General features: G+C 41.3%; 1 protein-coding gene across 3 annotated transcripts in view; it reads left to right on the top strand.

Annotated features, from left to right (window-relative positions):
• The window catches only part of IQCH (IQ motif containing H), a 70,658-nt gene that overhangs the window by 47,140 nt on the left and 11,242 nt on the right, over positions 1 to 12,276 (top strand). For 2 of the 3 annotated variants that reach the window (XM_042824196.1, XM_042824195.1), the window contains 2 exons: positions 5,298 to 5,418; positions 6,726 to 7,012. The exons of the other annotated variant lie outside the window; for it this stretch is intronic. In XM_042824196.1, the coding sequence (XP_042680130.1) occupies positions 5,298 to 5,418; positions 6,726 to 7,012 (408 nt within the window). The remainder of the gene's footprint in view (positions 1 to 5,297; positions 5,419 to 6,725; positions 7,013 to 12,276) is intronic. 3 annotated transcript variants of the gene reach the window in all.

The following is a 12,276-nucleotide window of genomic DNA, read 5'->3' as shown; positions in this document are numbered from 1 at the left end:
AATAACAGCGTGGAAGGGAGAGGATAAAGCAAGAGCATTAAAGAAGTCTGAAATCCGTTAATGTTCTCTCACGCAATAAAATGCCTGCTTGGATTATTTTAAAAATGTTTATTTTGCTAAAATCCAAAAAGGAGCGCATAGGCAGCTCTAAGAAAGTTTAAGTGTGTGTTGTTTGCAAAATGCAGTGCAGGTTTTGTCTGACAATTCCTCTGCGTTACAGCTCAGCAATTTAGATTACATTCCTGGCGAGTGACTGTGGATTATCCGTACGGCGCCGTTTTTTCTTTCTGAAATGGCTGTGTTTGGAATTCATTGGAATCCTTTCTTTGGAGAAAAGAGCCAGAAATGAGGGCAAAGAAAAGAAAGAGAGCAAAATTTTTGGAGTTTGAAACGTGCAAAAGGAAACTAATTAGGAAAATTGTATTAATTTGAGGGTATCTGAATTGATGGTATTTTCAGAGATTGATTAAAATTTGGAAAAGCTGCACCCACGTATTGGTTGTCTCGTTATGTATGAGGGGAATCAACCCAGACTGCCGAACCCAAATGCTGTGTTTGACATAAACATGAGATTTATTTTTAATGGCTTTTACGAAAGTAGGAAAATTGTGTCACGTTTTCCTCACTCTGAAGGTACGGGTGGGGAGCCTTGAAAAACGAAGGCCACTTTTTGCCAAATAGATACCTTTATGCATGAAATAGCAGGGCGCATAGGGTATTTGTTGGAGTAGGAAAAAAAAATTTTTAATGAAATTGTCTTCATCTCCAATTAACGCGCTGTGCATAAACCCACAGAATTGTTTGATGGAGCTTTCAGGATCCTTCTTGCTGCGGTGGTTTTGTCTTTGATTTCCCTGCATACATTGTTCTCTGAGATGACATCTACAAAAGGGGATCTCGACAGCATATTGCTGCTGCCAGTTCGGGAGCGTTCAGAGGAAATAGAAAGGATCTCTCCTTCTAAACAATCCTGGTTTATTTATCTTTTATTGGTCTGTTAGCAGATGTTGAAGTAGTTTGGGGCACAATGTAAACATGTGCTTTTCAATAGAGGTATGGTAAGTAGCAGAGTATACAATGAACCCGAAGCAATTGGGAGGGGTGTTTTGGACTCGGCCAGCGTTTGGTGCTTTGTGTGCGCGCGTGTGTAACTGAATTCAGAATTATAAGAAGTGCTTGATCTTTATATATTGAAATCCTCAGCGTGCAGAGTGACAGCATGAGCCAGAAGAGAAAACCATGGCCCCATGTGGTGTGAAAAAAGGAACAGCAGTTTAAGTGCTGGAAAGTTGAAAGAGAACTAACCTTCTTGTTCTCGTCGTCAAGGAAAGTGGCTGTTTTGTGCTTTTAGATTGAAGCGTAGCATATGTGCCTCGGTTTGACAAAAAGCCTCTTGAGTCAAAGCAACCCCAGTCCTGTGTGCTGATCCAAAGCGAAGGCCGTGGTAATGAGGGACGGGCTCTCAGGAAGCAGTGAGTAGATAATACTGCATAAGTGGAGAATTCCGTGCGCTGTTTTCGCCATTCTACTTAATGCAAGTCGCAGCCACGGCGAATCGCTTGCCATACAGCTGAAATGGGCCATTAGCTATCAGGGAAAATTGTCTTTGCTACTTTCAGCAGATGGAGCAAATATTTTACAAAGCAATTTTACATACGAAAAACATTTGTGTTACTTGGTAATGATGGCTGTTTTACATGATGTTACCTTCTATCAGAACGTACTTTTCCAGCTCAAGGAAGGCAAAAATGGCACTTTTTAATTTTAGAATTTGCAGTTCAGAATGAAACGCTCGGGCATTAAATCAGGTTGCAAACTTTTAAGTAGGTGGGGTAGTCGGTATGTCACATCTGAAAGCGTTTCAGTTGTGATAAGCATTTCAAATAGCTTTGTTCAGCAGGGCAGATTGTGGTTCTGGTCAGCAGGTACCTGTACGAATTAGAGGAAATGTCATTTGGGTTCAGTTTGCAAAACAGAAAATAATTACATGTGTTTGGGCTGCAGTTCAAAAGCAGCTACCGGACCTTTCTAATATTGCCATGGCTGCTGGTGTTGCTGAGATCGTAAGGATAAGCTGGGCAGCAGCAGTTCACATCAAGGCAGCTGGAATAAGTTATCATAGCTCCAGTGATCACAATGTAAAGGATATGCTGTATAAATGGTGTGAATTGTCATAGCGCCGTTGGAGTGGCATAAATTGCCGTAGCTTCATTGACTTCAACAAAGAACGGGTACTTTGTGTTGCTAAGGATCTGTCATTTTGTTCTTCTTTGGCCCAGTCAGCTTTACTTATTTGGAGTCACTTTCTTCACTCTATTTGCTTGCGAGGTCTAAATAATTTCCTTTCCATCCGATTTTTAGCTAAAAAGCCCCAGGTTTTTCTCATGCATTCTGCTCGGCAGCCTCTTTGTGTCCCTAGGTCTTTCTTCCTAGGTCTAACTTTATTTCTTCTTTCTGTTTATTTACTTATCTTCTCAACAGGCTTTTCTTTGTTGACTGATCTTTCTCAAGAAGATTTCCAATCAGTGCCTTCAACATATGCCACATTTGGTCCTATTTTTTTGTTGCAACTGCTACTCTAAAAAAGCCTTTTAAAATTCAGCCTGCAGAAGGAGTGAGAAATTATTTTGTGTTTAGAGGGAAAAAGGTGTCAATTTTTCATGCTTACTCATCATTATAAAAAGGTGCAAAACATATGGACAGATTTAAAGGTTTCCAAACAATGTAAACAGTGTTGGGCTGCTTGTATTTTGCTGGTGCTAAGGAACATCAGCTGAAAGATTCAAACAAATGCTCCCTGTTTGCATTCAGCCTATGATTCTGAATTGTTTGGGGCCACATCAAGAAATAAAACATCAGTAAGCTCTGCTGGAGACACCGTCCCATTTAAATGAAATTAGCCTACAGAGCGCTGATCCTTTTAAAAGGTTTGCCTTCGTGAGGGAATGTTGGATCCGGGCTGGTGTTTGCCTACTAAAACTCCCTATAATCAGGATTATTGCCTTTTTAGAGCTTACCATGGCAAAAAAAAAACCTTCAGCTGGAACTCCAGGTGCTGATCCTTATGAAGCGGCTGCCTGCCTCCCTTCTGTGAATACCTTGATTATCCAGGCATGCCTTGTTAAAAGCACTGCTACAATGGGTTTGATCTTGCCAGAATGTATCTCAGATTTCCTTGGATTAGTTATTTCTATTTAAAAAAAATAAAACAAAAATCCAGTAAGGTGGCTGGTTTGGATGCATATTTTACAGTCAGCTTGTCCTGATGGAGCTTGCAGCTGCAGGGTGCTGCTGAGCCGGAGCCATGGGCACCCACATGGTCCTGACAGGCTCTGAGCTCATCCTCAGCACTCCCTTCAGTGCTAATTGACCTCACTGACTCAAGAAGCACTGAGGCTGGTGAGGAAGGACTGCAGGAGTGTTCTCTGAGGTCCCTCATGTGGACAGGCAGTAGTGGCATATGATGTTTCTGTACATACAGGTGAAGTGAATGGTCTCTGTCTTGCCAGCAGCCTCCATTTATGAAGCAGTAAGGTTCACTGCACAATACCCAAAGGCATTAGGGCTCAGGGATGAGACTCGGTGTGACAGAGGTACTGCTGAACGCACTGACAGGTGCAAACTGATGTGTAGGTCAGCAGCTCCACATCATTCATCATGGCTCAGATCCTCTCTTCAAAGCTGTATTTATTTTCAGTGTGCAACAAACCACCTGATCTTGCGACTTAGCAATATTTCAACATGAATACAAAACAAGACAAGGCCAGCTGATATTTGTTCACTTTTCTGTTGTTTCAGTCAGCAGAGGTATCATACCCCTTAATTTCTTGTTACAGATTTGTTTTTGTAAGGAAACTATCGGTGTAAGACCTGAATCTGGGTAAATTTTGAACTTGGTTCTTGCTCCTTATGTGGTCCTTTGTCTTTGCTGTAAACTTATATGTATTTAGTATATGGGTGTACTGACTTAAGCTATTTCTTAACATTTTTCTCTGAGGTATTTAAAGTTAACCACTTTCTTTGTCTGCAGTGTATGATAGGAGACCACAGTGATCACCACCAGTTCCTCATTGAGGGCAAAGGAGCCCTGCCCCCCTTTTTGTGGCTGGACAGCCCATAAGAAAGTCACCTTCCAAAGTCTCACAGGCAGACTGTGCCCAGGAACAAGATGTATCTAGGTCTGCTATACGTGGAATCTATCCCTTCAGTATTGGCACATCCGCCTCATTCTGTTAGATAAATTGCAGCAAGGTTATTATCAATTTGTATTTTTGGTTGCATTACATTATGTACTTTGTGACAAAGCCGATCTCTTTAAATTCATTGATGTGTGAAAAGAGAATGTTTCTCTTTTTTCAGTTCCTAGATGTTAGCCATAAGGTTTTATCATGTTCCTCCAGAGCTCCTGATAGCATGACTGTGGCTTAGGACGGTGCCAAGATCAGAGGAAGAGTTGGTCATCTTCTGAAGCACAGGATGCTAGAGAGAGAGGATGCAAAATAGAAGCAAAGAGACCCAAGGGAAGCAGGAGAATGCTTATGAAGCAGCAAGGAAAGGAGCCCGAAGCAATAGAGTCAGGGTCCTTGCACTTTATATGCTTGTGTACTTCTGGGACGGTGCTGAGCAGTAAAAGCAGTGCAGTTAGTTTCTGTATTTAATGGGGTTGGTTCGTTTGTGTGATAGCATAGCGAAGAACTTAACACAAGGAAAATGCAGTTTATCATCTGTAATATGACTGATCAAATTATACCATAGATAAAGGCACAAATACAGCTCTAAATTTGTTACAAGCTGGAGAATGAAACGTTTTAAAAACTTGTGTTTGATTTTTCCCTCATTTATTTATTTATTGCAACTAGAGAGTGTTTGCACTTATAAAACAGCTTAAACATAAAGAGCCAGTAACAGTATGTCTGGTGTATGTGACTATTTCAGTGTGCTCAGTTTCAAAATATAAACAGTGTAGAAGTTATTGACTGCTGGTATTGATCACTAAGCAGTTACCAAGTGCTTAGCATTTTCAGTTGCCAGATCAAATTATTGATATAAATTATAATGAAATAGATGCTACGCTGAAGGCGGGGGGTGGAACTGTCTTTCAGAGAAGAACAATTTGCAATAGGAGGGAAGAGTAGTAAGCAGAAAAATTAAAGAAAGGATTCCTGACTGTGGGTAAACAGTAACCACATTTTTTTTTTTTTTTTTGCCTGTTGGAGGCCTGGTTTTTAATCACCCCACAAGCAGTTTTCATTTCTGTAGTAAAATTGCTTGTGGTTCTATTTAATTTGTTTCTGCAGGAGCCAGCTTTGGTGAAGATCTCCCAGGAGCTGCCGGGCCTTTTAGCACAGCACGTACAGCCAGTCAATGAGAAACGATTCCCTACATGGGAAAAATTCCTCCAAACATTTCTTAGTCAAGGTAAATAAGACTGCAAAGTCGCTGTTAAGTGTTATAAGGAGTAATTATACCATATTGTATGCCATATTCTTGTTAATCTTGGACCCATTTAAATATTTATCTCCTTTTATTTCTCCATTACGCTTCAAACGTTCATTTGCGAATGAATTGTAGGCGACTATTCTATCAGTCGTACATCTCGTTGAAGAATTTAACCTGTTTTAATCCTGGCTTACCTTTCTCACACAATTCTGACTCAATAAGAATCAGCTTCTTAATCCTGGGTTAGTTCCAGTCTGAGAGCTGAAAGTTCCGTTTGCGTGGTGCTGAGGCCTCATCAGCGCTTCGTGTGTTAACTCTGCCATGGCACTTTTGCAGCATCCAACTGATGAGGAGCTCAGAAGGGAGCCCAGGTTTGTCCATTACAGGCAGTGCAAAGCAAACTGCCGCTTGGACTCTGCAAATCAGCGTGTTGGAGATACGCTAGCATCCTCTGTTGACGTGGTTTTGTGCCTGTATTTTCACGCCAAATTTTAGGCTGAAGAAGTGCAGTGTTTGTGTTTAGGGTGGTAATTTCCTATGATTTCTGCCCACTGTTCCTTATGCTGTGGATATACACGTTTTGTACATCCCTTTTTCTGTGGAAGAGACAAAAGTGAGGCAAAGCTTTGAACATATTTGGGGGAAAAACGGTGCCAATTAACATAAAAGCAGTTTTTTTGTTACATATGAGTTTATCCTTAGCTTGTGGCGTTGCATTCAGTTATGGCAAATCCAGAACACCAAGCCAGAACACTTGTGATTTTCCTACAGACAACCATGCTAGAAGTTGTCAGCTCTTCTATGTACCAAGATCCTTACGTGGATGAATACTAAAAGGCAGGCGATGCATCTCAGACCATTGTATGGGTGGCAATCTCCAAGATGACTTCCCAGCAGGAGATACCACTCACCAAAGGTCCCAATAATGTCATTTCACTGCTCTTTGGGCTGTGCTGTCAGACAGCCCAAAGGTCACCATATTGCCCAAGAGCATATTCTTCCTATCAGATATGTGATATAGTTCAGGTTTGGAACTGCTTGCAAAGGATCTGCAGATCAAAAGCCACTGGTTGAGCAGTTCATGGAGAATGTAGAGGAGATCTTTCTCTTCAAAAGATTTGTGGTATGCTGCTCCTATTGCATTTCTTTACTTGCTGTATCTCCATAGCAGTCCTCCTTGCAATGTCTGAGCACAATAGGAGCTGGATGGTTTCATTCTGTGCACTCTGAAGAGCATCACATGTGAATTTGATTACTAGCTTAACTGCTAATTCATTTCTTGCTAGGTGGTGTGATAGAAGCCTTCCCACTCTCAGAAAATGTCACAAACCTTACAGTGGATATGCTGATAGAGCCTACGGGCGACATAAAAGTAGTGTCGTCAGGAGACCAGCTCCATGCTGACGGACCTCTGCGATCATCTGGCACTACCATTCCCCAAAGTTCTGTTGATCCAGCAGTTCTTAATTCGCTCTGCTTAAAAATTGGAGAAGCCTGTAAATCGAAAGGAGTGCTTGGTTACTTCTCAGTTGATTTTGTGACTTTCATCCATCCACAAACAATGGAACAGCAGGTGAGTGGATCGGATGCGATGTCTCATAACGTCCCTGTGAGATGGGGAAACGCCTGCTTTCCTACTTGACTCCAAACTGTTATCCAGAAAAAACTTTGCCCTTTTGAACACTTTATTTCTCCTCCAAGGAGAGGAGGAGGCACGTTGAGCTAAGTAGAGCCGGTGATTATTTTAACAATAACAAAAATTTAGACCTGCTCTGCCCCTTGGACCTGAGGAACCTTTTAAATGTTTCACTCAAAGAGAAACAACGTGACAAAGCCTGAAGGGCTTCTTGCAAAGCTGGATGAGAAGAAAATATTTATACTTCTTCCAGTGAGCGTTTTCTCCAAAAATAACGTCATCCTGCACTAAGCTGATGATTCATAGCAAAGAACACACAGAGTATTTTAGTTTCTAAATGTTCCAAATCTCTTGTATTTTGCTCTGCAAAAGAATAATTGTAGGGATTGATTTTGAATAAGCCTGTGTCTCTATAAGAATACAGTATCTATAAGATACAATTTGAGGATGAAGAAGAAAGAAAAAGATTTCTTCTTTGAGAAGAAATTATATTGACGGTTCCTTCTGGCAAATAGGATGGTGGTGGCAGGGCTTCTACCTGTGCTGCACAGGCTCTGGAAGGTTTTATCCTCAGCCTTGTGAAGCTGAGAAGCCTTTGTATGCATAGTATAGGAGTCCTCAGCACCTCACAGAGCAGTGTGAGATGTCATTCCAGCCTGAGGCCACACACCACTTTCTGCTGCAGCGCAAATGTGCGTGCAGTTAGTAATTTGTTTGCTTTAGAGGATTTCAGACTGTTTTTGTAGAAGATCAGCAAATCCAGGTACTGTGTGACATGATAGGAAATTCAGTTTTCTAGTACTGTCTGACAGCGTGGTTTCTCCAGTCCTGAAAGCTTCACCTCATGGGCACATGTTGCACTGATGTGGGAAGAGATGAGTTTTGAGGGGTCTGGACTATCCAATAGAGCATTTTAAATTATGATATTTCAAGGTTAGCACCTCAAATTTCCTAGAAAGGAAAATGCTTCTAGGAAAGCAGCGTAGTTTTGGAGTGGTGAACTATGTGACTTACAACAGACATAACTAAGCAAAATGGAAGGGATTAAATTAATGCTGCCGTGGAATCCTGCCCAGGAGAGTGTTCTGTGTGGATGAGTAATGGGGTCTTTTAAATGGCAGAATCAGAACCATTCAAGTGACCCTAGTACTTCCTGCCAGTATTTACAAGCCCGTCAGTAAAACCACAGTCTGCTGTATCAGAACTTTTGACAACATAAAAAATAATGTAATAAATCAAGGCAGCAGAAGGGTATTGACTCCAGAATCTGCTGCTGCCTGCAGTGGATGGCAGGGAAGCAGAGGAGTGGTGGCCACTGTCCCAGCACACTCTGCTTTCAATGCCAAGGAACAAATAGGTAAGAGAATGGATCTAAAGAAATAACTGCAGAATTATTATGATTGGAAGACACCACTAAGATCATCTAGTCTGACTGTAATGTAGCCTCTGGCACGAATCTGATGATCAGTTTTGATCACAGTTTGTACCAAATATTCATCTTGCGTGTTTCTATGCTACAGTAACCTGGCATTTGTTTGATTTATAAGGTCAGATTTCCTTGTCATAATGTGATCTATTAAGTTCTTTCACAAGTCAGATGCCGGGAAAAGCAAATAAAGGGCATTTTTGAATACTTAAGTGGTTTTATTTTTAAACAGAATGAACTTCAGAACAGTGAAGCCAGGTTTCCCATAGATTCATACCTTAAATTACGTTCCCACATGTTCTCCAGCTGAAGTCACCCCACAGCCTTTCCCATTGCAACTCCCCAGAAAGGCTTTTTTCCCCTACCCAGCTGCCTATTTTAGGAATCTCATGGGAGATTCATATATTTGAAATTACTACTTTATTGCAAATTTGGTTGGTACTGGCCAAAAGGCTTGAATGTTAAGACAGATGTACAAATGGAAAGCACCATGCCAGACTAAAAGTAAAATAAGATCTGGGTGAGGAGGCTGAGCTTTCAGTATTTGAGTAGTGGCCTTGTGTTTGAAGACTAAAGAAAGTGAGATCCTTTTTAAATAAAGTGAAATGTTTACTGTTGGTGATGGATAGTGGTATTTACAAATTCAAAATGGGCATTTGCATGCAGATGCGAATTTAAGATCTCTGCATTAAGTCTCAATTACTTATTTTATTCCCAAGGCATCTCCTTGGTTTTTAGGTCTTCTGTTATTGTTTGTGCATTCACCTACTTATCTGAGCTAGTTTGTTGTCTTCTACAATCTTCAGTTAGGACTTTTACTGTTAGAGAAACTGTTTAACTGTAAAAGGGAACATGTCTCTTCTTCATGGGATAAACAATGCTGCGTAGCTGGACTTTCAAAAGATGCCTGTCCATATGCACTCAAATCCATTTAGGTGTCTGTTTCTCCTGGACGCCTGAAAACCATGGCCTGTATGGTGTGAGAAAAGGTTTTAAACACAGGGCTTGTATTTAAAACCCACGAGTTAGCATATGGTATCCACTGGCAAAAGCCTGGCTCTTTGGCAGAGCTGTGATAATTGTATTCCATCTTAAGCACAAAGAAGGCTAAAATGGGGCTTTTGGTAAATGATTCCGCTATGACTGTGGTAAACCAGAGAAACAGAATAATGTTAGCTTTGAAATACAGATTGCAGTAAAGTTTGAATGCCAAAATGTATTTACATGGGCATTGTCATCAGAACTGTAGATGAGCCATATCAAATAACTTCCATGTAAAGTTGCTTTATAAAGATCAAGAGGTGACACCTTCACCCACTGAAGTCAGTGGGAGTTTTGCCAATTGCTTTGATCAATTTAGGAGTTCACCAAAACGCAGAAATGCTTCCTACATCACTGAAGTTGTGACATTTCCTGGCACGAACAAGGACGTATTAAATCAATCAGTGTTTATTGTGGTCTTCTACAATTCCTTTCTGTTCTGCCTTGGCTTTCTTCCCTTCTTTCTGACTGATTCTACCTTAGCATTTCCTGTTTGTCAGCATGTACCACAACTTTAACATTATTTAAGCACAGGTTTTTAAATTTAACTAGTTACAGAGGCAATTAATGATGCCATCTGTCTTGTGAGAGAGAGATTACACAAAAGATTGTGCTCCTGAAAGCACTATTTTTTTTGGCAAACAAGAAATCCTATTAGACTCCCAGAACATTTGCTACTAATTTCAGAAGTGCCCGTTTTAATGCAGTAGCTGAAAGGCTCAGATACATTTCCTGGAAGTGTAGTATACTCAGGCATTCTTTCAAAGTTATATTTTATGGAAAATATCAACTGATACATGATATCTTCAGTAAAGCTAAAAATTGAATATATCATTGAACATCTGTTACCAGTACAGTCTGAGTATTTAAATACTTAAAAATCCCTGAATCCTTTGTAAAGTTACACGCCACATAAATACAACTCTTTAAGGAATGTGAAGGGCCAAGTAAGTGAGACCATCTTTCTGCCTTTGCAGACGGAGCAGCTGCATGCTGCAGTACCTGGCCTCACACGTGCTCACCCTGCATGCTCCCACAAAGGGGACTCTGGAGCAGAAGACAGATTGGCACATAGTTCGATTTAAGGCTCTTCACTCTGGAAGTCTTTAAAAATCTAAATGCCATGTAGCATAAATTTGATGTGAGCAACAAGGCATTGCTTATAGCATTTTAAAAGATTGCGATTGTTAGCAAGCAAATCCCCTCGACGTGTTGTTGTTTCCTTCTACACGTTGCTGTTACATCGCTGTGTTCCCCAGGGGGAGGGACATGGATGCGCGGCGTTTCCAGTGTCTGAGGGGAAGCATGAGCTGTGTGATGTGGATCGAGTCACTTCTGCCTCCCACTCCATTCTCAGACTGATCTTTAGGAGCACGGCCTTGACCCTTTGAAGTAAAGCACTGCGTAGTATTGACTAGAAGCTTTTCTGCTCCCAGCTCGTCACGGAGCTGCACCTGAATAAGTTTGTTTCGTTGAGCTGCTGGAATGCACAAACTTACATCCGTACATGTGTGGTCAGGTAATCTGGAGTAGCATGGTTTTGAGTCACCTTTTGTAGCGGTCAGATGGATTACACAGCCCCGTACCTTTTGCAGCAATAGCAAAAGAGCACCGAGTTATGTTGCTTGGTAAGGAGCAAAGGGATAGCACTGACCCACAAAAGAGAAGTCTTCAAAGGACACTACGAAGTGGAAGTAACTCCAGCGAAACTGTGGGGAAGAAGATCTCGTGGGATTCTGTTAGAGATGAGATGTGCTCTGTGTGGCTCATCAGTCAGCTCTGGAACCAGTGTTTAATTAATGCTTTGAGGGATGCATTCTTCTGTATTCACACATGCATCCCAAAATTACTCCCGTTGTTTTTTTTTTTTTTTCTTTCTCCTCACAGAATTCAGCGGTGTTATTTTCAAACAAGAGCTGCAGTTTTCTCCTTAACCGCCTTGCAGTTTTGAATCGAGCAGGGCAGATTTTGGTGCTCGGGCCCAAGAGCTGAAGTTCTCCGGCTGCACCACTGCATGCCGGCAGCAGCCACCAGATGGCGGCCGCCTCGGATCCTGCCCGCACCGCTGCTGCTCTGAGCAGTCGTGCTGGGTGTTGTAGAAGTCACCGAAGGAACTCTATTTTCAACACCCCAGCAGAGTTAATATTTTACTCACTGACGTTTTTACAGTGTCATTCAACCGCTTCTTTAAAAATAGCAGGTGTGCTCTTTACAATAACGCAGACATCGATACTCGATGCAGATAAAAACAATTATACTGGATAAAGAAAAGCTATAATTTAGCAGCTGTTTAAGAATTTATGTTTCCTTTCTTTCTTAAGTTTATGTTTTAAAGCTAAAGCATTTTTACGGTGGTTGTAAAGAATTACACTATCACTGTGACTTTAGTCACTGGAGATGTCTTAACCACGAGCGCAGCAGCTCCAGCCTGGAAAAACAGCCAGTAAGTCATGACGGATGTGCAGGATGTGCTTTTAGCTGCTCTTTTAGCACGGATTTATCTAAAACCACTTTTGAGATCTAAAATCTTAACCCGTGCCCTCTACTTTTTCTTTATGATCGTAAATCAGCATAAAAACACAAATCTGGTTACCTCTGAACTCTCCTTTGTTTGAAAAATCAAGTACCTCTTCCGGACTTCACAAAAGCGCTCTGCTTCAGTTTGATTTCTGAACACGTAGGTGTTCCAGAAGTCCCCACATCTCAAGTTAAAGCTGTGTAAGCTATGCTAACT

The sequence above is a fragment of the Centrocercus urophasianus genome, unplaced genomic scaffold, assembly GCF_019232065.1.
Source record: "Centrocercus urophasianus isolate 14NV4802_14NV808 unplaced genomic scaffold, USGS_Curo_1.0 seq_23, whole genome shotgun sequence".
NCBI lineage: Eukaryota > Metazoa > Chordata > Aves > Galliformes > Phasianidae > Centrocercus > Centrocercus urophasianus.
This window is presented reverse-complemented; position numbering and strand designations above follow the sequence as displayed.